Source organism: Rana temporaria, chromosome 2, assembly GCF_905171775.1.
Source record: "Rana temporaria chromosome 2, aRanTem1.1, whole genome shotgun sequence".
Classification (NCBI taxonomy): Eukaryota; Metazoa; Chordata; class Amphibia; order Anura; family Ranidae; genus Rana; species Rana temporaria.
In genome coordinates, this window is record NC_053490.1 from 422,497,434 (window position 1) to 422,523,379 (window position 25,946).

At 43.3% G+C, this 25,946-nt stretch overlaps 1 protein-coding gene across 1 annotated transcript in view; it reads right to left on the reverse strand.

The window, feature by feature from the left end:
• Positions 1-25,946, reverse strand: part of MAP3K15 (mitogen-activated protein kinase kinase kinase 15) — a 245,839-nt gene that overhangs the window by 169,272 nt on the left and 50,621 nt on the right. The window contains exons 2-3 of the mRNA XM_040338224.1: positions 13,035-13,174; positions 8,749-8,772 (exon numbers count right to left, since the gene is read on the reverse strand). Of these exons, the coding sequence (XP_040194158.1) occupies positions 8,749-8,772; positions 13,035-13,174 (164 nt within the window). The remainder of the gene's footprint in view (positions 1-8,748; positions 8,773-13,034; positions 13,175-25,946) is intronic.

Here is a 25,946-nt window from a genome sequence, read left to right on the forward strand (position 1 = left end):
AGGCTCGGCTCGGCATGGACCAGGTAAGTTATCTACCTCGTTCCGAGGTAAGTATTTCATAATGAGCTAATATGCGGTGCATATTAGCTCATTATGGCTTTTTCCTTGCAGGTGTAAAAAAAAAAAAAAATGATATGCGGGTTTACAACCGCTTTAACATATACCTGCCATGACAGAAATTGCTATTGCCGGTCCCGCTAAAACATACTAATAACGTGGCTGTGCCTGACTTCAACACTTCTTAGTTAAGACTGAAACTGTAGCTTCCATATTTCTTACATGGCATGTTTCCCTTAAATTTTCTAAAAGTATCACGAAGAATTATACAGAAGTTACAATTCTTGTGAAGGACTAATTAAAGCCTCATGCACATGGACAATTACAGGTATAAATAATGCTTAGGGTAATTTTCCCATCGGAGTTTACCCACCCATTTATATATTGAACAGCATCCAAAAGACCATGGCCATCACTGTAGTAACTAAAGCTTCCACAAAGGCCGATCGGGCATCACGTACACATACTTACATTGTGACAAGCTGGCCCAAAGTAACTACTGCATTTATTGGCTTATAACACGCACTCTTTTTATCCTGAAAATAGAGGGTAAACTGTGCCTGTGTGTTATACGCAGGGGGCTGTGGAAAGTTTTTTTGCTAAAACTTCCCTCTTAAATTTAGGGTGCGTGTTATACGCCTGTGCGTGTTATACGCCGATAAATACGGTATGTAAAATAATGCCTGGAGCTTAGTTTTAAGTGTTTTCCAGTTTACTTGTGCTTCCAATACCATTTTGAAACTTGTTATAATTAAGAGATCAAAATCATTCTGCAGCACATAACCTATGCTATCATACCCTGAGTATAGTTAACTTTTAGTTGTACATTCTATGTTTAAGTGAGGAGATACCATAACCAGACCAGTTTTTTTTTATGCTATAAGTCCAAAGAGTTAAGCCACTAAACACTTTAGTGATTATCATATTATATATTATTAGCAACCAGCCTTATCCTTGTAAGTGACTAGCATAACTTATCTTTCAAACAACTTGGGGCCCACTGCCCCCCCCCCCCCCCCTTACCTCTCCAATTTCACTTATACCGTACATTACTAATCTGAGATCAAAAGGCTACATATTCCACTGGTAATTGCAATCTGTCCATGTGTGCCTTCTACAGTATCAGTGGCGGCCCGTCCATAAGGGGCGCCCCCCTCCTAATCCATGCAGCTGGCCCCTAGTTTACATGCAGGGCGCCGGACGCTTGGATTTCAATGTTTTTTTTAAATCACATGATTACAGCTTGAGACTCTAATTGGCTTCAATAAAGGGCGGGCTTGGGGCGCAGAGCACTGCACCATGAGTCCACCCAGTTGTGTGGCAATAGCAAATTAATATTTGCTACTGTCTTCCTGATTCTCCTCCTGGCCAATCAGGAAGCTTGTCCTGAGACCCTATTGGCCAGGGAGTCTTAAGACCCACTTTTGGACAGGAGGAGAAGCCCCGACTCTCCTCCCGGTGCATTGTATGATAGAGATGGCAGTAGGGCTGTCAGGTGTGTGTGTGGTGGCGATCTCCTTCTCCTCCTCCATGTATGATCTCCATTCTCCTGGGACCTTGTGTTGGTAATAAGTGTGGAGGAAGCTCAGAGTCCCCCCAGTAGCGGACACCTCCTCCTCGGGCTGTGACTTCATCTTCAGCCCTGGAGCTCCAGAGCACTGCCTGGCCCCACCCTCCTCTGTCCACTGGAAGATGATTGTTTATGGACTGGGAGCACGGTGATTGTCTGGGTGTGGGGCGGGGGAGGGGTCCCGGGAAGTCTGGGGTTGTATGGAGATTGTGGTTGTACGGGGAAGGCAGGCAAGGGAGAGCTGTCTTGGAATGCAACAGGGAGATGTGTACAGCTCCAGGCTGTGTGAGCCTCAGCACAGCCCGTGATGGGCTTTCCTGTCCCCCCAAAAAAATGTTTAGCACTAGCGGCCACTGTACAGTGTACATAGATCATAATGTAGTAGTCCTTATCCTGCATCCTCTCCATTAAGCATATGTAGAAAAGCCATACATACACACTATGTCATGACCTCTAGCTCACTGAGGACAGCAGGACTGAAACATAGAAAACTGACAGCAGAAAAAGACAGAGGGCCAGATCCACGAAGCGCGGCGCTTCTTTACGGCCGGCGTAGTGTATCTCAGATACACTACGACGCCGTAACTTACAGCGAATTTCCCGTATTCTCAAAGAATTTGCGCCGTAAGTTACGGCGGCGTAGTGTAACTGTGTCGGAGTAAGGGCGCGCAATTCAAATGGATGAGATGGGGCGTGTTTTATGGTAATACGTCTTGACCCGACGTAAATGACGTTTTTTCTGAACGGCGCATGCGCCGTCCGTGGTGGTATCCCAGTGCACATGCTTGAAATTAACCCGCAACAAGCCAATGCTTACGGAGTGAACGTCATTCTACGCAAAGCCCCATTCGCGAACGACTTACGCAACCGACGCAAAATTTTCAAAATTCGACGCAGGAACGACGTCCATACTTAAAATAGGATACACCTCATATAGCAGGGGTAACTATACGCCGAAAAAAGCCTTACGGAAACGACGTAAAAAAATGCGCCGGCCGGACGTACGTTCGTGGATCGCCGTATATCTAGCTAATTTGCATACTCGACGCGGAAATCGACGGAAACGCCACCTAGCGGCCAGCGTAATTATGCACCTTAGATCCGACGGCGTACTAAGACGTACGCCAGTCGGATCTAGCCCAGCTTCAGGCGTATCTTGTTTTGTGGATACAAAACAAAGATACGCCGGAGCAAACTAGAAGTTACGCGGCGTATCAATAGATACGCCAGCGTAACTTCTTTGTGGATCTGGCCCAGAGTATTTCATCGAGTCTCCCCACTAACTGCTTAAAAATCATGGTTGATTTGGGACATCACTGGCTGGGCTCAGGTCAGCAATAGCAGCAATAGCAGCCTCCATACTTCCTCCGTACAGGTTTCCTTTACACTTTAAACCTTTGAGAAATCAAGAGGGTGCCTGTCCACATCACGCTATTCCTATAGCACATATACTGAAATAACAGTCCATTATATATTTAGAATATGGTGGGTTGGAACTATTATATTTCATTAAAAACAACCTGGTAAAACTGATGAACTGTGACAGGCTCTCAAAAGGCCAATGGACCTATACCTATAGCCAAAAGACAGTGTTCATCAAACTTGTGAAATAATCTTTTATATGGAAGATCTTTCAATAAACAGTAGCAATCTTACCTACCAAAAATACTAATGCTTTCCAAAATACACAAGCAATGGTGCCAATTAACATCAAAATAATCTTTCCAGATACAGGAAATGTGCCAATAATTAGAGACTTTTAGGATAGTGAGGCTAGGTTCCCACCTAAAACGGCTGTGGTCGCACAGCAACCATGCATGTCTCTGTTCGCCCTTTCAGGGACGAATCAGGAAAGAATCTTTTTGTGTGAATTTGGCCCTGAAACGGAGGCAAATGCGCTCTGCAGCCACCCCAGAGACATGTGAACCAGCCCCATAGAGAGCTGGTCATATTCTCCTGCTATGCGAATTGGATGTGGTGAGAGCCACATCCAATTCGTATAGATTTGAATCCAGCCAAAAACTGGCATGCTGTATTCAAAATAGAGAAAAATATGCTACAATGCACTTTTGTGTACAAAAGAACATTTATGCAAATGATCTTCCTCAGATGAATGACTTTTTGACTCAAATGTAACCATTTCTTGAAATCACTATCTAATGATTCTAGGTAGCCTATGAGAGTTTGTACATTTGCCTTTTGTATATTACAGTTTTTCGGTCTCAGAAGTCTTCAATAACCTTTAATGAAACTTCTTGGCAAAGTGATAGTAGTGTGTATCAAACGATTCCCACATTCAAACCCTCAATAAAAGAATAATGTTTGAGAAATATTCATACATCATTGCCAAAGCATCTATCTAAAAATAAAGTGTTTATTCCTTGTTTAAGAATTTGTGTTCCACATCTGTCACATCTGTAAAAAGCACAGCCATATATCCAACTTGTATTCAATTTATTTCTGCACTAACAATACATTGCGATATGTTGGCCATTTTCCATGGGCAATTTGTGTACTTTTTATGCACTAGTTGAAAACTCCCAATGTGCGGATGTAAACAAACACTTAAGAATTTAGAAGCTATATAAATTATCCATTATCAGCCCTCAGGAACAGGAAGCAGAGAGCCTGGGAACAACCATGTGACCTGTACTATGACCGGATTTGGTTAGAGGTGGATTGGTTAGGGGTGACTGTTACAGGATGTCATTTTTAAATCAATTTAAAATGGAACTTAAGATTGTTTTTATACATGTTTTGGGCATACGAGACATAAGAGAAAAATGTCAGGTGTTGAGAACAATGTAGCTTCTGTGTGCCCTTAATTCACTGTTCCATAACATCCCAATTAAAATGACAAAACTGTATTTCACATTTGTCGCAAATACTTTACAAACTGTATTCAGATTCAAATACTCTTGCACTAAAAGCCCATATGCGTTTATTGGACAACTGCATTAAAGTTAGCTTTTAAAGTTTTCTTGTAAGAATCATTGGGTCTTGGGTGCAAAGGATAAGTAGGACCGTTTCCATGACATCTTGACAAATTATATCTAAGAGGTAGTTTTTGTCCATGCCTTCACTTCTTTTCTCTAGGGTTCATGTATTAGCTATAACTTTCTAAGAGTCGGTTCACACAGCAGCGGCACGACTTCGGGGGCGACTCTGCAAGTCGTCCTGAGGACGACTTCAGAGGCGATTTGCAAAACGACTTCTGTATAGAAGTCAATGCAGGTCGTCCCGAGCTGCCCCCGAAGTCGTACAGGAACCTTTTTCTAAGTCGGAGCGACTTCCGTCGCTCCTATTAGAACGGTTCCATTGCATTGAATGGGACGCGACACGTCAGGCGGCTGAGCCGCCTGTTGTGTCGCCCCAGTGTGAACCGGGTCTAACGCAGTTATGTTTAAAGGAAATTTGTCAGGACAGTTGAGAGCTGTCATTGTTAACATATTTTGGTAAGTGCAAGTTCCAGCGCTATGATTTTTATAATTCTGCCTATCCTTTGTGATTCACATACTAGGTCAGGGTTTCTAACTCATCAGTGGCTGCTCTAAGCTTAATGGCTAGGCATGGAATCCAGGATCAACATTGCAGCCCTGGAGGTGGCATGTTTAAGGCCAGTTTCACATTGGTGGACCAATCGGACCATCCTCTATGTAGCTGCGGATGTCAACTGAAATATGTCCGTTGACACCCACTGACATCCGATCCAATCCTTTCCATCAAAAACAGACAGATGGGGATCCGTGGATCGCATGACAGTCGGTCCGTTTACATCTGACCACCCATAGAGGAAAGTGAGCTGTGTGCATCCTGCATCAGCGGAGCATCCACTTGCTCAATGGGGATCAGCAGAGACATCCACCGGCTGAGCAGTCAGATCTGCTGGCAGAGTCCACCAGTGTGAAAGAGCCCTAAAAAGTCAGAAATGGCAGTACCCACATCTGTGACATTTTACATACAAACAAGTGTTGATATGCTAAAACTGGAGAGTACAAAATGAACAAAAAGTTAGAAGCCGATTGGCTATCATGCACAGCTGCACCAGATTTTGTGCTCTCTAGTTTTAACAAATCAACTGCACAGAGTTCCACAAACATCAAACCAATAAAATAAGCAATACTCTTCAGCACCATAAACTGTTATGTCATAGATATCTTCACCAGGTTCTCCATCTTGTTGGTACGGCAAAATGCAACATTCTGAAACCTTATATTCTAGCCAGTGTGAAGCTTCGGATAAACCATGCAGTTACTATAGTCCAGTGGCTATACCCTGGGTTATAATTACAATATAACCAACCCAGATTAGTGAAGAGGCAGATGAGAATCCATCAGCCTGTAAGTGGCTAATGAGGTGGCAATCCTTCAAATTTAGTGCACTTGATCACACAGGTGCGTTTTGACATGTCAAATCGCCTGCACTTGCCAGCAATGGCACCATCCTAATGGGTGCGACGCCGCATCTGTGGCGCTGCACCGATTTAAAAAAGTAGACTCTGCAATCGCGGCCGAAATCGGGACTGACAATCGGGAGTGAAATTGTGCGAGTTCAGCTGAACTTGCACAGCTTCATTCCCGCAGCACAGTGTGATCCTGGGCTTAATCTTCTAAATTTATTGTACGCCTATTTTACTTGACAGGTACAGCTCCTGTTCATTATTTCTTGGCATTGTCTCAATTATCAGCTATCTCTATATTTACAGATCCCAAACAGAATTTTATAAATTGTGACCACTGACCAATCTTTTTAGCTGAGCATGTCACTGGCGTCACTGCTTAGGTCGTTGGGCTGAGAATGGTTATAAAAGTTTGTAACATAACATGACACAGAGGTCCAGGAAGTTATGTTTTTGAATAAACAGGTCAGAAGGAAATGTATAGCTATGATTAGATAAGTAAAATGGGGTGCTGGCTGAGAAATCAGCTGAAGATATTTTGGAGGCTTGAAGAAAAAATGGAAAAACATTAGTAAAAATGACCAGGTCATATTTAGTTTCATGTCTCTGAGTGTATGTGTAGTAGATTTAACACACTACATAAAGTAAAAAAAAGTTATATGCTACCACATACCTAGTAAACTACTTATCTCTAACTCCCAAATGGGCTCTTTTTGGCCTAATTAATTTCCTGGGCATTAAAGGGGCTTGCAAGAAACTGCTTACTATGTTATCCCGTGGCATTGAAGACTATTTTACATTAATGGAACTATCCAGAACCCCCTACTATTTATTTATTTATGGTTAAATTATCCTACATTTTTCGCATTGATGGGTGAAGGCCTCCCTGCATAAGGAATTACGGGTTCAAATATTCTTCAACATTTGGGAATTTTCCATTTAAACCTTGCCAGTGGAAACTCTATAATGCAATGCTTTCAACATACTCAATGGTATCTACTCAGACTCCAAGCCAATGATCATCCAATCATGGGCGTCCACTGAACTTTTTTAAGCGCTAAATTGCAAAACAAAAGCGCATGAAAAACGCCTACCCTACAGGCTGCAGCCCCAGTGTGAGAGTCCGAGTGCTTTCACACTGGGGCGGTACGCTTGCAGGACGTTAAAAAAATCCTGCAAGCAGCATCTTTGGGGCAGTGAAGCAGCGCTGTTTACACCACTCCTTCACCGCCCCCCTGGCCATTGAAATAAATGGGTACCGCTGCCGAAGCGCCTGCAAAGTGAATCGGCAGTGGCGATACAGTCGCATTTAACTCTGTCCTTGACCGCTAGCTGGGGTTTAAACCCCCCTCTAGCGGCCGAATAGCACCACTAAAACAATGGTAAAGCCCCGCTAAAATTAGCAGTGCTTTCCCGATAACGCAGCCAGCTGGCAGTGTGAAATAGCTCTTGAGGATAATTTGAGGATAATTCAGCTTCACTCCATGCCCATATAAATATAGCCTAGAGAATGTACATCTTTCTATATTGCAATGTATTGCAATACATCTGTGTTGTGGGCCGCCATATTTTAATCTTGATGAAAACAGCCTATACTGTATGTATAGGTTGTTTTCATCAAGATCAAAATATTGTTGCCCACAACACAAATGTATTTCAATACATCGCAATACAAAAAGACACAGGCACTGCTGTTACCTGTAGATCTTCATCGATAGGCCCAGGGCAGGCACTGGCAGCGTATTCAGTCTCTTGTCTCGGGCCACTGCACGCCACGCACCTGTGGCAGGAGCCAGTGCCGCGCTGGCCAGATCAACATAGGCACATTTACACAGGCAGAGGCAGACTGAGGCAGCAGCCAATCACGGAACAGCCTGGTCACGGTGATGTTAAGCAGAGGCCCAAGCGGCAGGGCCAATCCAATGCTTGAGTCGGGGGTGAGGAAGGAGGGACAGATAGTCGGAATAGACTGAGAGCAGCCCCTGCCATCAGGCCAGCAGCAGTTTGCAGACTTAGAAAAAAAAGTCCACGGCTGCCGCGGAGTTGGCCGCGGTGGCCATTGCAACACAGGGGGCAAGTGTGTCTTCACTCTGGTTTCCGGGTGAGGCAATTGGGGCGGTATGCTTGCAGCACGTTAAAAAAATCCTGCAAGCAGCATCTTTGGGGCAGTGAAGCAGCGCTGTTTACACCATTCCTCCACCGCTCCCCTGGCCATTGAAATAAATGGGTACCGCTGCCGAAGCGCCTGCAAAGCGATTCGGCAGTGGCAATACAGTGGCATTTAACCCTGTCCTCGACCGCTAGCTGGGGTTTAAACTCCCAAATAGCACCACTAAAACAATGGTAAAGCGCCGCTAAAATTAGCAGCGCTTTACCGATAACGCAGCCAGCTGGCAGTGTGAAATAGCGCTTGAGGATAATTCAGCTTCACTCCATGCCCATATAAATATAGCCTAGAGAATGTATATCTTTCTATATTGCTTGATGAAAACAGCCTATACTGTATGTAAGAGTAAGCCAGTGAGTGTTAGATAAAATATTCCTCCTACGTACTACAGACACCAAGGAACTATCTGAAGGCAGTACCAATTAATATGAATATGCTTACAAGCATACAAATGAAGACCAAAAATAAAAACAGATAAAGAGAAAAGAATATAAAACATGATGCATAAAAGTAACATAGTGTATATAAGAAATAAAAAAAAAGTTTAATACTCACAGTGTTCTTCTGGGCCACCATATCCTACAATAAAATACATTAAATCATTAATTAAATGATTACTGTCATACATTCTGATTTCTGTCATGGCTAAGAGAAAAGAAAACTAAAAATCAAGCAACATTAATTGCCATGGACAATTTCTCCAGCCTCCTTCACTCAACAAAGTCCTAAGTAATTACTTACTGATTAGCGCAGCAGTCAGTTTTACACAGTCATAGTTTATCAAATTGAAATAAAACATTGAATGAGCATTCCTCCTGCTTTTTACCCCTCCACATGAGGGCAGATTTCCCAATTTTTAGCTTTATCATTCTCTAGCTTCCAAAAAGTTAAAGATTCCAGAGAAGAGATCTCAAAATAATCTGGGTTGGCCTGCTCCCATTGTCTGTGAAATTGGTAGATTTTCTTTACTCAGATTAATGTTGACACCTGGCCCTCCTCTCTTCTCACCAGAAATTTAAACTCAAAGGGGTTGATTTACTAAAACTGGAGAGTGCAAAATTCGGTGCAGCTCTGCATAGAAACCAATCAGCTTCTAAAAGCTTAATTGAAGAAGCTGAAGTAGGAAGTTGATTGGCTACCATGCACAGCTGCACCAGGATTCTGAGCCCCAGATTCTGAGTGCTCCAGTTCTAGTAAATCTCCCCCAAAAAGTGTGATTGGGTGACAACACCGCTCAGCCCAAGGTACATCTAAAAGCTCCTGTATGATAGTCTAAACAGGTCTCAAATCTAGTTACTGTGTGAACATGGCATGGATAGAAAATGCGGTTGCACTGGAGTCACACCAGCTTGTGGAATCACTCCCCTATATATCATAGCTTGGTTAAGTTGGTGACTATCCAGAATGTTGAAATGTGACCTTAAAGCAGTTGTTAAGGCTTTGTTTTTTCTAAATCATTAGTGGGAATACTTCAGCAGTCCCGCTATTGTTATTTGTTTTTTTTATTTATTCCAGTTTATTGCAGTTTATTAGTGGGAATGCTCAATAGCATTCCCACTGTTGTTATTCGTTTTTTTTTTATTATTCCATAAGTTTTTTGGCTCTGCGTAACTTCTGCATACTTTCTGCTATTAAAACCATTCAACTTTTAAAATGTTTAGCTCTTTCAGCTAATGATGGGACTTATTCAAGCTAATGATGGCACTTCTTCAACTTTTTTTCTGCTATTTATACTTTTTAAAATATTAAGCTTTTTAACACTTTTTTTTAACATTGAAGTGAATGAGAGCATCCTTAAAATCTTCTTCCGCTCCCAAAAGTTTCCGCTCCTTCATACTGTCACCTACATGTTCACAAAATATTCATATTTTTTAAATTTCTGACATGCCCACATTTTTAAGTTTATCAACATAAATTTTATACCGATACATTCACAAAGGCCATGTGACTGTTGTGGATTTATTAAGGCTTGTTTGAAGGGTTCTCTCACACTGTCTCTCACTCATTAGATGTGGGGATTAATGATCAAAACGCTTTTCAAAAGACCTTTAAATATTCCACATCTTTCATACATTGGTGGTGTTAAACTTTTTTAATGAAATTCATGTTTATTTTATAACCATTCCTACTTTTCCAACTATTCTCACTTCTTCAACTTTTTCTTACGGATTTAAGCTATTCGTCCAGTTAGCTTTAGCAATTCAGCTATTCAGCAGTCCCATGCATTTTCTGCAGGAAATGCATTTTCTAGTTAAACATGGTATACTTACCTGCTCTGTGCATTGGTATTGCATAGAGTGGCCCAGAACCTCCTCTTCTGGGGTCGCCCTCTGGACTCTTCTATGTGTGCCGCCAAAAGCTGTATGATGTGGGTGCACATGTGTAGGCTCGCTCAGCGTCCAAAGACACACACAGTGCGGCGCAGCCCTACCCCCTTCTCCATCCTCATAGAATTTGGTTGACAGCAGCAGGAGCCAATGGCTTCCGATATTGCCTCTGTGACCTATGAGGAGAGGAACAGAGACCAGCGCCACTGCAGGCAGGCAAAGCGCTGGATGGAGATAGGACTCAGGTATGTATATAGGGAGATGGGGGCATGATAATTCTACTGGGACATTTTTGCAGGGAATGCATTAAGGTAAAAAAATGTCTTGCCTTTAGAATCACTTTAATCTAGAGTGGTCAAGTCTGTTAATGACCAGGATATGAAATTATTTTCACTATAAGGCATCCTTTATCAACCATTTTACCTTAGAAGACCACCCCCCCCCCCCATATTCCTCCTCAAAACAATTTTTAGGTCTTTATGAACCCTTAGGGGCCTTTCACGTAGGCGTTGAGTCTGGACCCATCAGTTTTTCAGAGGGATCCAGACTGAACCATAAAGTATATCTATGGATGGGCAGATGTAAAAGGATGATCATCCATTTACAACCACCTACATCCGAGTCTGTTCAGGTCCCTTTTTTTTAAATGGAACACGACTGCATCCTCTTTAGCTTGGACAGATCTGAAAGGATATAAACAGATGTAAACGGATGCCATCCATTTATGCCATTCTGTTTGTGTCTGTTTTTAGGCAATAAACATGTTTTTGTTTATATTTTTTATTACCTATGATTAACTCAAGAAAAAAAAAAATGCAAAAACAAATGTAAACTGATGTAAACTGAACTGAACCGAAGTGCAAACTGATGTGAACTGAATTGAAGACGGATGTGCAAACTGATGCAAACTGAATCCGTATTCAGTAGTGTTTGATGACGCCCATGTGACAGGACCCATCCTAAGTCATTTTAACCCAGAACGTGGCACATGAAACCAATGTTTCATGCGCTTTTCCCGCACGGATTTCAAAACGCATTGCAGTTGCCATCTGCAGCGGGTGCCAACATTAAAGGATAAGTTTACTTTTGTAAAAATAACATTAAATGCACGTCTTTTTTGCAGGTAAAACAAATGTGCATTTCTTTTTTTTTTACTATGAGCCTGCAAAGCATTGCACCTGCGATCATCAGATGGTGGGTGCAATTCAGGGCTCTTGCAGACAGTGGCCCAGATTCTCGTAGAATGGAGTAAATTTGGGCGGGCGTAACGTATCTCATTTACGTTACGCCGCCGCAAATTTTTAATGCATGTGCTTTATTCACAAAGCACTTGCGTGTAAAGTTGCGGCGGCGTAGCGTAAATCACCCGGCGTAAGCCCGCCTAATTCAAATTAGGCGGGTAGGGGGCGTGTAGAATTTAAATGAAGCGCGTTCCCGCGCCTCACGTACGGCGCATGCGCCGTCCGTAAAATATCCCAGGGTGCATTGCTCCAAATGACATCGCAAGGACGTCATTGGTTTTGACGTGAACGTAAATGGTGTCCAACCCCATTCACGGACGACTTACGCAAACAACGTAAATTTTTTACATTTCGACACGGGAACGACGGCCATACTTAACATTGGTTGCCCCTCATATAGCAGGGGCAACTTTACGCCGGGGAAACCTAACGTAAACGTCGTAAATTTACTGCGTGTATGTTCGGGAATTCGCGTATCTAGCTAATTTGCATACTCGACGGGGAAAACGATGGAAACGCCACCTAGCGGGCAAAAAAAATAAAATTGCAGTTAAGATCCGACGGCGTAAGAGCCTTACGCCTGTCGGATCTAATGGATATCTATGCGTAACTGATTCTAAGAATCAGTCGCATAGATACGACGGCCCAGATTAGGACTTACGACGGCGTAAATGGCGCTGCGCCGTCGTAAGCCCTTTGAGAATCTGGGCCAGTCTGTGTAAGCTGTCTGCTTGTATCTTGTACAAGCAGGTAGTGGTGGGGAGTGGGATGATACGAAAGGTGAACTTTAAATTAATGACACTCCAAACACAGGTGGCAAAAGCAGTGCATTTGCCCTCACTGAATCGCATTCTACAGTACAGATACGATCTGGTTGCAGTGAGTTTCCAAAAGTACTAAATGAAGTTTAAAATTAATAGGTTGAAATCGCACCACACAGAACTGCATGTGAATTACATTGCGATTCCCATTGTGCACCAGCCCTAAAACGGTTTCAGTGGGAGTCAATGAAGAAACACCTCCTACATTGGTGATCCGTAGGAAGAATGCCACCTTACAGTGGTGGTCAGAATGTCACTTCTTCATACAGCTAAAAATAACATCAGTGTCATGCTGCTGGTTTTGCCAAGTAGTGTTAGCCCTGGTACTATGCAGGCACCATCAAATTGGAGGTCAATCAGCCAGAGCTCAAGAAACCCCCAGCAAGCACTGGAGGAACCCCAAAACTCTGGTTGAGAAGAACTGCCATAAGGCTTAATGAAGTATTTATTACCTTGAGGGATAATGATGTATCAGGATCTGTATCATGATAAATAATAACGTTATTTGCCATGTCAAAACTTTCTCGAACTCCAAGATGGTAAAAAAGAGAGGGTTGTCTTCCTACATCGCTCATGTCCACCACAGCAACATCTGTAAAAAAATAGAAGAGAACAAAATATTTATCATACACTAACAATTTAAAGGGGTTGTAAACCCTCGTGTTTTTTCACCTTAATGCGTGCCCCTTGATAGTGTAAAAAACTGTCACAAACTCATTAATTCGAGTACAAGCCCTTGAAGCAGAATGTAATAGTTTAACCAAGCATATAAATTTCCCAGGCCAAATCTACCCAGAACCTCCCACAAGTATATCCACTCGATGCTGTTGAATGCCTTTGCAGCGTCGAGTGACAGAATAGATCTCTTTCCCAGGTTATGTGTTGGTAACTGCATATTTAACCACTTGACGACCGAGGACGTCCATGGACGTCCTCGACTTTGTGCGGTGATATCTGAATGACGCCTGCTGCTACAGGCATCATTCAGATATCACCGTCTTTAGCCGCCGATTCTGTGCACGATAAGAATGATTGAAGCGCCAGTTCCGCCGCTTCATCGTTCTTATAGGCAGCGGGAGGGGACGTCCCCCCCTCCCGCCAACATCCGGTGCTTCTCCGGCCGGCGCTGGCTGGGAAGCATAGAGATGACTGGTGACCAGATGGTCACCAGTCATCTCTATGACCGTCGGAGGTCCGGGTGCGACGTTATGACGTCACGCCCGATACCCGGAAGTAAACGAAGCCGCAATCGTGGCTGTCGGCATTAGATCGGTGGATTTTTTTCACGATCTAATGCTTGTAAGCCTGGAGGAGAGATGTGGGGTCTTATTGACCCCACATCTCTCCATAAAGAGGACCTGTCACAGTGATTCATATTACAAGGGATGTTTACATTTCTTTGTAATAGGAATAAAAGTGATCAAATAAAAAAATGTAAAAAAAAGTCTAAAGATAAAAAAATTAAGTAAAATTGAAATAAAATTAAATTTTTTTTTTTTAAAACGCCCCTGTCCCCGGTAGCTTGTGCTCAGAAGCGAACACGCATACAAGTCCTGCCCACATATGTAAACGCCGTTCAAACTCCACATGTGAGGTATCGTCGCGTGCGTTAGAGCGTGTGCAACAATTCTAGCACTAGACCTCCTCTGTAACTCGAAAATAGTAACCTGTAAAAAAAAATTAATTTTCCAAAAAAAGGTGTTTGAAAAATTATTGCGCAAATACCGTGCGAGAAAAAAAGTTGCAATGACCGGCATTTTATTCCCTAGAGCAGTGGTGGGCAAACTACGGCCCGCGGGCCGTATACGGCCCGGCGGACCTTTTAATCCGACCCACGGACAGTTTGTTAAAACAAGGCACTTTTCCCCTGTACGTAAATGTAAGGGAAAGGTGCCAGTAAAAATGGCGGCGATCGGCTCAGGGTCAGAACTGCGCATGTGCAATTCCCGGAAATACCCGAGAAGATCCGATGCTGAGCCGCCGAGTCTACCTCCTGCCCAGCCCACCTGCCCGTGCAGCCAATGCAGTGAGCGCATTTTCCCGCCAGCTTATGAACAGGCAGACAGGACGGAGGAGCCAGAGAGATTTGAGAGTCACGGTCTGTGACCTAAGCGGCTGCGGAGGGAGCCTGACCAGTCGGGACTGGTGGACTGGATAACATAGCCCCACCGGAGCAACGGACGGACCCCTGCCAGTGCCTGCCCGACTGAGTGAGTAAAGTTTGTGGAGCCTGCTGCCCGCCGTTGACTGTGTGTGAGGGTAAGCAGGGAGACAGCCAGGCTGGAATGATTAATTGATGGTGGAGGGAGGAGGGGGCTCAGGTGGACCTACCACAGGTCCACCTGAGCCCCCTCCACCATCAATAAATCTTTCCAGCCTGGCTGCCTCCCTGCTCACCCTCACATGGACAGGATACAGGAGATATCAGAGACAACAGAGAGATTGCATACAATGATTTTGTACAATCTCACCACTGCCATTTTTGTCTGTTAACTGCTGCCTGTGCCTGTCTGACAGCACTCTGCGTGGTTGCTATTAAAAATGCTCTATTTTAGCTAATTTTTTAACAGCATGCATGATGTTTTCAGTTACCTGAACTTGATGTGCTAATTAAAAGAAAACCCCTTATTCTGATGAGCAATTAGCTTGTGGATTATCAGTGATTTTAGGTATAATGGTGCTGTTAACCATTACAGGGTTTCTGCTGTCAGACAGGCACAGGCAGCAGTTTCCAGACAAAAATGGCAGTGGTGAGATTGTTCAAAACCATTGTATGCAATCTGTCTGCTGTCTCTGATATCTCCTGTATCCTGTCCGTGTGAGGGTTTTGTAAAATAACTATTTTTATGCTTTTCTACCTTAAAGCGGTAGTTCACCCAAAAATCACCTTTTTGCAGTTAGATCCAGCATACTGCTGACATCTGCAGTATGCTGGTCTTTTTTATTTTATTTTGGTACTTATCGTTATAGCCGTATCTCTTCTATGCCTCCGAGCGGGGATTACTTCCTGGTATAGGCGTTCCCTTCAAGACAAGCAAGTTGAGTTTAGCCTTTTGGCCCGGCCCTCCAAAATATTTTTAGTTTTTCATGTGGCCCCATCGAAAAAATAATTGCCCACCCCTGCCCTAGAGTGTCTGCTAAAAAAAAAAATGTGATTTTTACATGAAGGAGAGAAGTGACAAAATAGGCCCGGTTGTCAAGTGGTTAAAAAGAGTCTCCTTAATTTTGTCACTCTAGACCTGGTATGTATAAAACCAGATTGATCTGGATGGATCAATCCCTGAGTAACCCTACCCAGTCTCATAGCCAAAATCCTTACCAGAATCTTATCATCCGAGTTCAACAAAGATATCGGGCGGTAAGATTCTGGGGCCAGAAGATCCTTTTCTGTCTTTAGCAGTACAATGATGCAAGCATCATTCAAAGAGTCTGGAAGTTTAAAAGATTCCCAAGCCTGGTTTAATATACCTTCAATAATTCCGGTAGCAAGACATCTCCATATTGTTTATACACTTCTGACGATAACCCGTCTAAACCTGGAGCTTTATTATTCGGAGATTCTGCCACTACCCTCTCTAACTCCTCCATAGTCAGAGGGTCATTTAGTTCCCCTCTCGCCATAGTGGACAGAGATGGCAGTTCCAGAGGGTCTAGAAATTCTCTAAGATGTGACATAGGATAATCTGCTTTATTCTGATACAAATTGCTATAAAAGGAGAAGAAATAGCTCATAATTTCATCTTAATCATGTGTAACCTCCCCCTCTACTGTGCGTATAGCAGATATATAATTAATGTTTTCTTGAGATTTTGCTACTACTGCTATCATATGACCTGGTCTCTCACCCTCCTCAAAACCACGACATCTGAAAAGAAAACAAGCCTGATCAGCCTTACCCAAGGCTGTTTGTCTATTTAATAATTGTATGTCTCTCCAGGCGCATTGGTTAGAGGGGGTTGAATCCTGTATGAACTGGGCTTCTCTTTGCTGCACCTCCGCTGCTAATGAAGACTCCCATTCTGAGTTCGATTTTTTTATGGACGCTTATTGCCTTCAAATAACCCCCCTTAAGAAAGCTTTCATGGTGTTCCAAACCACTTGAGATGAGCCAGATGTAGAAAAATTCTCTTATAGCCCGACTTGTTGAATCTCCCTGAGACAGCTCTTTTGACCAGAAGGTAGGGACGCACCAATTAGGTTTGTTCTTAGGTTATATTTTTTCTAATGTAACTAAGATGGGGAAAAGGTCTGATATGCCCCTGGACAAGTATTGTATATTTGACACCCACGGGAGAATTGATTCTGTACCTAGCGTCAAATCTATTCTTGATAAAGTCTAGTAAGTACTAGAACAACATGAGTAGGCATAAGACAACGGATTTTTAAGTCGCCATACAGTATGTCCTATAGACCCAACTCTCTATCTATAAAACGGAGTATCCCCTTCAGGACCAGCTGGATATCTGTCTCTACCAGGGTTACAGACGCTATTAAAGTCCCCCACAATCAACAGAGGCATCGCTGGGTTATCTACCAAAAATAAGCCTATCTGACGAATTACCTCACAGTTATAAGGTGGGGGGATGTATACCGACCCCAATATAAATTGTATAGAAAATATTTTACAAATACATAAGATAAATCTACCCTGTGGATCCACCAACGTATACCTGTAGGAAAATTGTAAATTAGACAAAATGAGTATGAGTGTACCTCTGGCATACGTAGCGTATACAGCATGGAACTGAATAGGGTACATTTTATTCTGTAACAAAGTAACCATATCCTGAGTTAAATGCGTTTCCTGCAGGCATACTATCGATGGTACGTGTTGACTCAGAGTATCAAACATAGCCTGTTTCTTAATATGATCCTTAATTCCTCTTATATTCCATGATAATATTGAAATTTCAGTCACCATCTTTCACTTTATGCAGATATAATCTATTATTAGTACTAAGCCTATATACCAATATACAGGTATCCACCACCCCCTGCATACCAAGAGAACAGTGGATACATAAAACAGGAAAGCAAAGGGGGAGCTTGAGCATTTATCCATCCATATATCCGGCAGAGGGAATAAGGCCATAGATACATAAACTGTTGAATAAGTGATGGAGAAGGAGAGGGAAAAAAACGAACACACAAAAAATATAAAAAAAATCAGGGCTGCGGAAATTAACGATGAATTCCTCGATTAATCGTTAATTTCTTTGAGCGATCTAAATAATTTTGAATGAGTACGATCCGCGGAATGAGCTCCGCGGTCTCGCCCACAGGAAAGACTGTGGCTTCGGCCTAACTCCGGAGCCGTGGCCATCTTAGTACACCCGGCGGTGGCCTAGTAGCGGCGCGCTGACGTCATCGTCTGATGCCTGCTGCAGGTGTGCTTTCTATTCTGGGAGATGTGGACATTACGGGGGAGATGTGTGGACATTACAGGGGAGATGTGTGGACATTATGTGGGAGATGTGTGGACATTACAGGGGGGGAGATGTGTGGACATTATGGGGGAGATGTGGACATTACGGGGGAGATGTGTGGAGATTACGGGGGAGATGTTGACATTATGGGGGATATGTGTGGACATTAAGGGGTAGATGTGTGGACATTACGGGGGAGATGTGGACATTACGGGGAGATGTGTGGACATTACGGGGGAGATGTGTGGACATTACGGGGAGATGTGTGGACATTACGGTTATAATTAATCGAAATTAGTCGATTAAAAAAAATCGGGGGAGATGTGGACATTACGGGGGAGATGTGGACATTACGGGGGAGATGTGTGGACATTACGGGGGAGATGTGTGGACATTACCTGGGAGATGTGTGGACATTACGGGGGAGATGTGTGGACATTACGGGGGAGATGTGGACATTACGGTGGAGATGTGGACATTACGGGGGAGACGTGTGGACATTACGGGGGAGATGCGTGGACATTACAGGGGGGGAGATGTGTGGAGATTACAGGGGGGGAGATGTGGACATTACAGGGGAGATGTGTGGAGATGGTTGGAGATTACGGGGGAGATGTTGACATTACGGGGGAGATGTGTGGACATTACGGGGGAGATGTGTGGACATTAGGGGGGAGATGTGTGGACATTACAGTTATAATTTATCAAAATTAGTCGATTAATCGATTAAAAAAAATAGATTAATCGAACACGAAAATGTTAATTAGTAACAGGCCTAATAAAATATATAAAAATAAAATACTGATTTTAACATGTAAGCAACAGAAAAAGGTTTAGTCTTTAAGTTGTTAAACTGACCTCATTTGCAAACTGAAGTTCATTCCTTTGATCTAAGAACGAAATGTTACTTTGTTTAAAGTTATCTCCCGATGTTGAGGTAAACTTGGCAGACTGCCTGGATTTAATTTTGTTTTGTCAGCCGTCAGAAGTGAGCAGAGAACTCTAGAACTGGGGGAAATGCTGTTTTAAGATTGGAAGGGGGTAGAATCGCGATTTCGATTCTTGAACAATTAATTGTGCAGCTCTACTCTGAAGTAGTAAACTTATTCTATTTGTAAGGATTTTAGCCAATAGCTTGATGTCACAATTTAAGAGGGCATACCTGAAATATTGTCAAAGACCTGGTGGGAGAGTATGACTGTCTGTAATTGTGTTAAAGTCTTGCATGATATAAAGAAGCGTTGGGACTGTGTTAAGTATAACTTAAGTGTTATAGTAGGCAATCGTGAGGCCATCAGGGCTGGGAGCTTTGCCTGGGGCTTCAGCCAGGGCTCTAGCTAGTTCTTTTGTTGTGATGGGTCCTATTGACTTTAATGGGAGAGTTTGATAAGTGGTGTTGCCTTTCAACTTGACACGCTAAATAAAGCTGGCCATAGATGGATTTTTTTTTATTTTTATTAGCTAGCCAGCTGATCAGAAAAGAACTTAATTGATTCCCCCATTCACACATTTGAAGGTGATAAAGGCTGCGCTATTGAATTTAGACTGCAGTGGAGTCCCACTGTCAGAATACACTGATCAGCGTTGCAGCCGATTGAATTTAAGCGCTGATCGAATTAAAACATACCAACATTCCCATTGAAGAGCAGTAAATTATACGATCAAATCCTCCTCAACGAAATGATGGAATAAAATGTGACTGGTCCCTGCTGAACCAGCCACATTTTTTCAAATAACAATTTTTTATTTGGTAAAAGTTCAATACAAAACATAGTAGCATTCCAAATGTAGGAAAGAGTACAAAATTTCAACAGTAAGTGCTAGCGCCAGTCCAAGGCTGGGCCAGCATAGGAAAGGGGAGGGACTAACACCCTCACTCTCCACCGCCGTCCCCTCCACCAGTAGCGGAGATACCTCAATAGAGTCAAGTGGTATAGGACCGTGCCATAGTAGTTTCATGGTTATTCATACACTTAGTAACTTCTATAGTAGCTGAGAATCAAAGAGAAGGAAAACAAGAAAAGTAAAAAGAGAGAAATGGGGGGGGGGAGAAGGCAGGCTAGAGGAGTGGAGATGGCAATGTACCTCTGTGGTCTGGTCGTCGGCTCACGGCGGGTCCTCCCTGGCATGTCACCTCTCCCAGACAAGGTCATGGTCATCCAACCTGTCCCGGATCCTGGCCGTCATCTTTTCCATGAGTTCTACATCCTTGACCCTGGACCAGCCAAATTTTGATCATCTATTGCCAGCTTAAAACGTCCACACCACAAAATAAAGCATCACAGCCGCAGCAATGTGAGCTCACCCCTCCAGCCATCTAGTTGCTTTGTAAATTTTTGGAGTGGGTGATCGGGAATGGGGGGTGCGGTAAAAACGTAGATCAAATGCCTGTTTTTACCTCATATTGTGTAAATTCCATGCGTTAAACATTGGATTATTTTACAATAATGGATAATTTATTATACATACTGATGTGTGCTGTGCTTTCAGCTGGCTTGAAACCTTTTGCCTTTAGGCATCGTAGTTAGTAGGAACAAGCATTTTTCAAATAACAAAACAAACCACGATCCAGAAAAATCACTGCTGAAAGAAACTGCTAAATTAACATTTGACTTCATTCTGGTTTTGTAGCACACCATAAATAGATTTATTTCCCTTGAGAAAAATGTCTGTGATGCTTCCCAACAAAATGTACAGACAGCATGAAAGCAATGCGAATGAATGGGAATTTTAAAGGAAATCTGTGCTGAGAGAAATATGGAGGCTGCCATGGCTAACTTCTAAAAATACTACTTGCCAGGCTGTCTGCTGCTTCATTGGCTGCATTTTAAAGTCAGACAACAATATTTGTCACGCTAAGGCACTCCCAGGTATGGGCAGGGATAGTGGTAAGAGCAAGCCAACCCTTTAACCATACAAAATATAAATATATTGCATGGATAGGAAGTGAAAGAAATGGTAAGGGGATAGTGTTTACTAGTTAAAACATTAAAAAAATACAAAGGGGTTAATAGTTATAAATACTCCAAAGTGAAAGTCAATTTGTTCTGGGTAACAACCTCAGAGATAGTATCAATCTGGGAATCCACACTGGAAAGGCATCTAGCTGAGGAGCAGAAGTTACTCTAGTAGTAGGAACATAAAAGACAAAAAAGCAGCGCCAATCTGAGTGTAGTAGTTATAGCAGCACATTTTAATCGCAAAAAGTTGTGGAGGGCGCAGAGAGAGATCGTCAGCCAGACGTCACTCATGCACCATCTTGTAACCACCCATCTGCAATCACCTGAGACAGTGACGTCCGACTCACGATCTCTCTCTGCGCCCACCACATCAAGCCCGTTTTAAATGAATGGGCTGAAATTGCAACGCATGGGAACTGAATGTGAATCGCATAAGAACGCACTGTAAGATCCGGCCCAAACTGTAGAAGAGACAAGTCAGGTCACCAGCATATCTGTGCTGTCTGCCACAACTGTGTAAATCTTAGGTATGGACATTGTTCATTTTGGATAGAGTAAAGGATGGTTATAACCGCTGACAGTTTTAGGACTTCACTTCCCATCCCATAGCCAAAACAGGAAGTGGGGGGAAATCCCTCTAAAGTAAGGCAATCTCAGGATGTCACCAGGATCACCAGAACTAGTTTGCCCATAGGAAGATTTTCCCTCTAATACTGTTTTGGTGTCAACCCAAAATTTTAAATTTTCTTTTACTTTCACTTTTGATGATAATGGTAAACAGGACAAATAGAGAGGGTGATTTCCCCCATCAGGGCAACAGACAGCAATAAGCACCTTACAGATCCCTAATCCCTCTCTATTCTGAACAGTTTTGCCTTTAGCTATACTTTAACCCCTGGCTCTCCAGTTCTGGGAGGGCATCAATGGGTGTCCCGTGCACCCCCTGGGGTGCGCATCAGGTGTGCTCTGTGACCGTTTTGTCCTATGGACACAGCTGTTCACAGATCGCGAAAAAGGGACAATCACAGTGGATCACATGTAAACAGACTTACCAGTTATTGGCAGTCCTTTCCTGACAGGGCACAGTGAGTACATTGTTTACACTGATAATCAGGGCACTGATCATCAGTGCAGCCCCATTAGTGCCAAACAGTGTAGATCAGTGCAGGTTATCAGTGCCCATCAGTGACCCCTATCAGTGCCCTTCAATGCAGCCTAACAGTGCCTCCTTATCAGTGCTCATCAGTCCTGCCTCATCAGTGCCCATCAGTGCTCATCAGTGCCGCCTCGTGAGTGCAGCTTCATCAGTGCCCATCAGTGCAACCTCATCAGCGCACATCAATAAAGAAGAAAAATTACTTATTTGCAAAATTTTATAACAGAAAAAGTTTTTTTTTCAAATTTTTTATTTGTTTAGCAAACAATAAAAAACCCAGTGGTGATTAAATAAAACCAAAGAAAGCTCTGTCTCAAACAAAATTATAAAAATTTCATTGGGTACAGCGTTGCAATTGTCAACGTGCGACAGTACTGAAAGCTGATAAATTGGCCTGGGCAGGGAGGGGGGAAATGCCCTGTATTGAAGTAGTTAAGGACTGACGTTGCTAAAGCCACTAAAGTCTGCTAAAATATTACTTATAGGCCATGAGTCGATGCACTAAATGCTCATACAGCAGCTCACACCAGTGTAATGAATCTTCCACATATTATGTGTGCAAGGGAGTGTGAAGAATTATAATACTGACTGCTCCGCAGCCTATTGCTGTTGTATCCATATTAACTGATGCAAGTCCATGCTTGCAGACTACACATCTGCTGTATTGTATAGTCTTCTTACATTTGCATGTACTGAATTCCACTCAAGGTGACATATACATTTGTTTGCATTTAAGACTCCACCTAACAATGAGAAGATTACCAAACTGTCATGCAGCCTGATTCTGCATTTTTATTCTGCTGCTTGCCCGTTTTAGCAATTGTAATTACTTTACAGGAGGAAGGGAAATTTATAGTGTAGATACTTTTAAAATGCCAAACTGAAATGTTTTCAATTCATTTTGTTGGGCTGGCTTATTGCATGAAAGTTCTTATTCATATCTGAGGGTTTTGTAGATCAAAACTCTAAAGCATGTAACATCCAAAATGTAATGGTTTCAATTGTGCCTGTTCACCCCTGAGCGTAGTGCCACTTAAAAAGGACAAACATTTCCTTAGAGCAGTGGTTCTCAACCTGGGGGTCAGGACCCCCTCGGGGGTCAAACGGCGAATTGCCATGGGTCACCAAATCCTGGGCTGTTCCTGAAGCAAGCACCACTCTCCTACCCTCTTTGCAGCCGCCCAGCAGTGCTGTCCCTGGAGCCTGCGGCCACCCACTCAGCCTCTTCACAGCCACCCACTGAGTTCATGGCATGGCTGGGGGGCAGAGACTAGAGGTCAGCTGACTGGTAAAGAATGAAGTGAGAGGAGCTGGAGGAGACCCTATCTCCTGATTTCGGCATAGGTGTCACTGCTGCGAGACACCACAAAGTCGGAAACACAGTGAGTAACACCATCTGTGATTATAGTTGCCATTAAACAACAAGAAATATGGCTAGAGAGAGTGATGGGGGGGGGGGGGATTAGGATAGAGAGATGAAAGGGAAAGAAAGGAGAACAAAGAGAAATGGTGCTCCATCATAAAATGTAGCATAATGGGATTTAATACTGTATGTGTGGAAGGAACTTGGGGAGCCTTAAATGTCCATGGGTTAGGGGCACAAATTCCTTGTCTTGCCTTGGATGCCGACAACCCACGCTATAAAATAATTTTACTGTTAGGGGTCCCCACAACTTGTGAAATTTTATCAAGGGGTCAGGGCACTAGAGGGTTGAGAACCACTGCCTTAGAGGCTTTAAGTTTCCAGCATTAATTTTTTTTTACAAAACAACATATGCATTTTTTCCCCCAAGTAACTAGCTTTCCATTGGTAAAAAAACAAAAAAACAAAAAAAAACACCCAGGCCTTAGATGCTCACAAAACTGGCCAAAATGCCCTGTACAAACGCTCAATAAAAAAAAGCCTGTAAAACAATCAAAGTATGAATGGAGCCTAAATACACAGAAATGCTGAATGCCCATATTTTTTTTTTAAAGTCCCAAACTGCAAGTGCTATGGATGCTGTATAGATGTGAACTGTATTCTCACAGCTAGAGAAGCCAATAGAACATAAATAAGCACACAACGGGTAAACTTGAACATAGTCTGCCAGACAGACTAATAACTACGCCAAAGTACCGTATTTTCCGGCGTATAAGATAATCTTTTACATTTAAAAAAAACGCCCAAAAATCATGGGTCGTCTTTTACACTGGGTTTAAAATGCCGCACATAGGATTTCAGCCCGCCGGATGCGGGGGGGGGGGGGAGCGCAGGTACCACCGGCTTACGGGGTTCATCGGGAGCCATTCTCCCATTGATCGCTGCAGGGGAATAGAGCATGGAGGAAGATAAAAGCTGCGGTATTACAGAGCGGATAGTCGGCTGCCGCTCGTGGTTACACACAGCCCCACCTCCTGACCCTGCACCTGATAAGACAGAAAATGTCCCAGCATTGGACTGGCATTCTGTCTATCTTACAGGCATGAGATCAGGAGGTGTAATCACGAGCGGAGCGGAGGCATTTATAATGTAACAGCTGACTATCCGCTTTGTAATCCTGCAGCTTTTCTCTTCCTCTTGATGATCCTCTGCACAGGTGAGCAGAAGCTGCAATGGTGGCACAGGTGAGCAAGCGCTGCACTGGTGGCACAGGTGAGCAGAGGCTGCAATGGTGGCACAGGTGAGCAGAGGCTGCAATGGTGGCACAGGTGAGCAGAGGCTGCAATGGGGCATAGGTGAGCAGAGGCTGCAATGGTGGCACAGGTGAGCAGAGGCGGCAATGATGGCATAGGTGAGCAGAGGCTGCAATGGGGGCACAGGTGAGCAAAGGCTGCAAAGGCTGCAATGGTGGCACAGTGAGCTGAGGCTGCAATGGTGGCACAGGTGACTTTAACCCCTGTTGGAATAGTGATAAATATTGTGGCGGATGTAAAGTATGCCCATGTGTTTACATTTAGGTCAGTGGTGAATATGTGGTGGAATCCATGTTTTTTTTTTTTTTTAAATGGTGTTGCCTTGGAAGGGGGTAGTCTTATACGGTGATTATAGCTCAAAAGCTATGTTTTCACTGGAAAAATAGGTGATCGTCTTATACGCCCAGTCGCCTTATACGCCAAATATGGTAGATCAGGTTCTATACCATTAACTGAAACCAATACATGAATTGGCAAATCAAACAATGCATATACCGGTAAACATTAAATGCAGTATGAGTGATACTGATACTACACTTGTTTAGAGTGCACTCTAATAAATTAGCTGGGGCATGGTGCAGCGAGATGCACCAGAGGTACCTCTTTAACTAAACAAAGGGGCAAAAGGTCTCTGGGCAGCAACTGTTAGGGGCAGTTCTTAGTCCTGACTCTTCAGCTAGCAAAACATTGGGGCTCAGTGACAGTTGGCGTGCTTAGATATAGTCAGCAAGGCCTGCAGGCAGTAATATAGCTATAAGGTAGCTGGTTAGGTAGTTCCTAAAGGCTCAGTCTTTAGTGATGGTATCAAACAGGCCCTCTCACCAGACCACACCAACACGGCACTCTAATGAGGTGTTAGCTCACTTTAAGTTGCCTGTGATGACTCTGACAAGTAGCACAGCAAGGTCTGTATCTTGGCAGTGGCTCCATCCCTCAATCCACAGGTTGCAGCTCTGCACTTTCCAGATATAGGCACTGCAAAGGGTTTTTGGGTGGCTCAGTTTCTCTCTCTCTGGTACAGACACACAGCACTGACCCTCACAGTCTCTCCCACCATGCTGTACTGAACAACTCCCGTAGAATATGCCAAGGCAATACTTGCGCTCTCTCCTCTTTTATAAACATGGCTCTCTGGGAAGTGTAGTT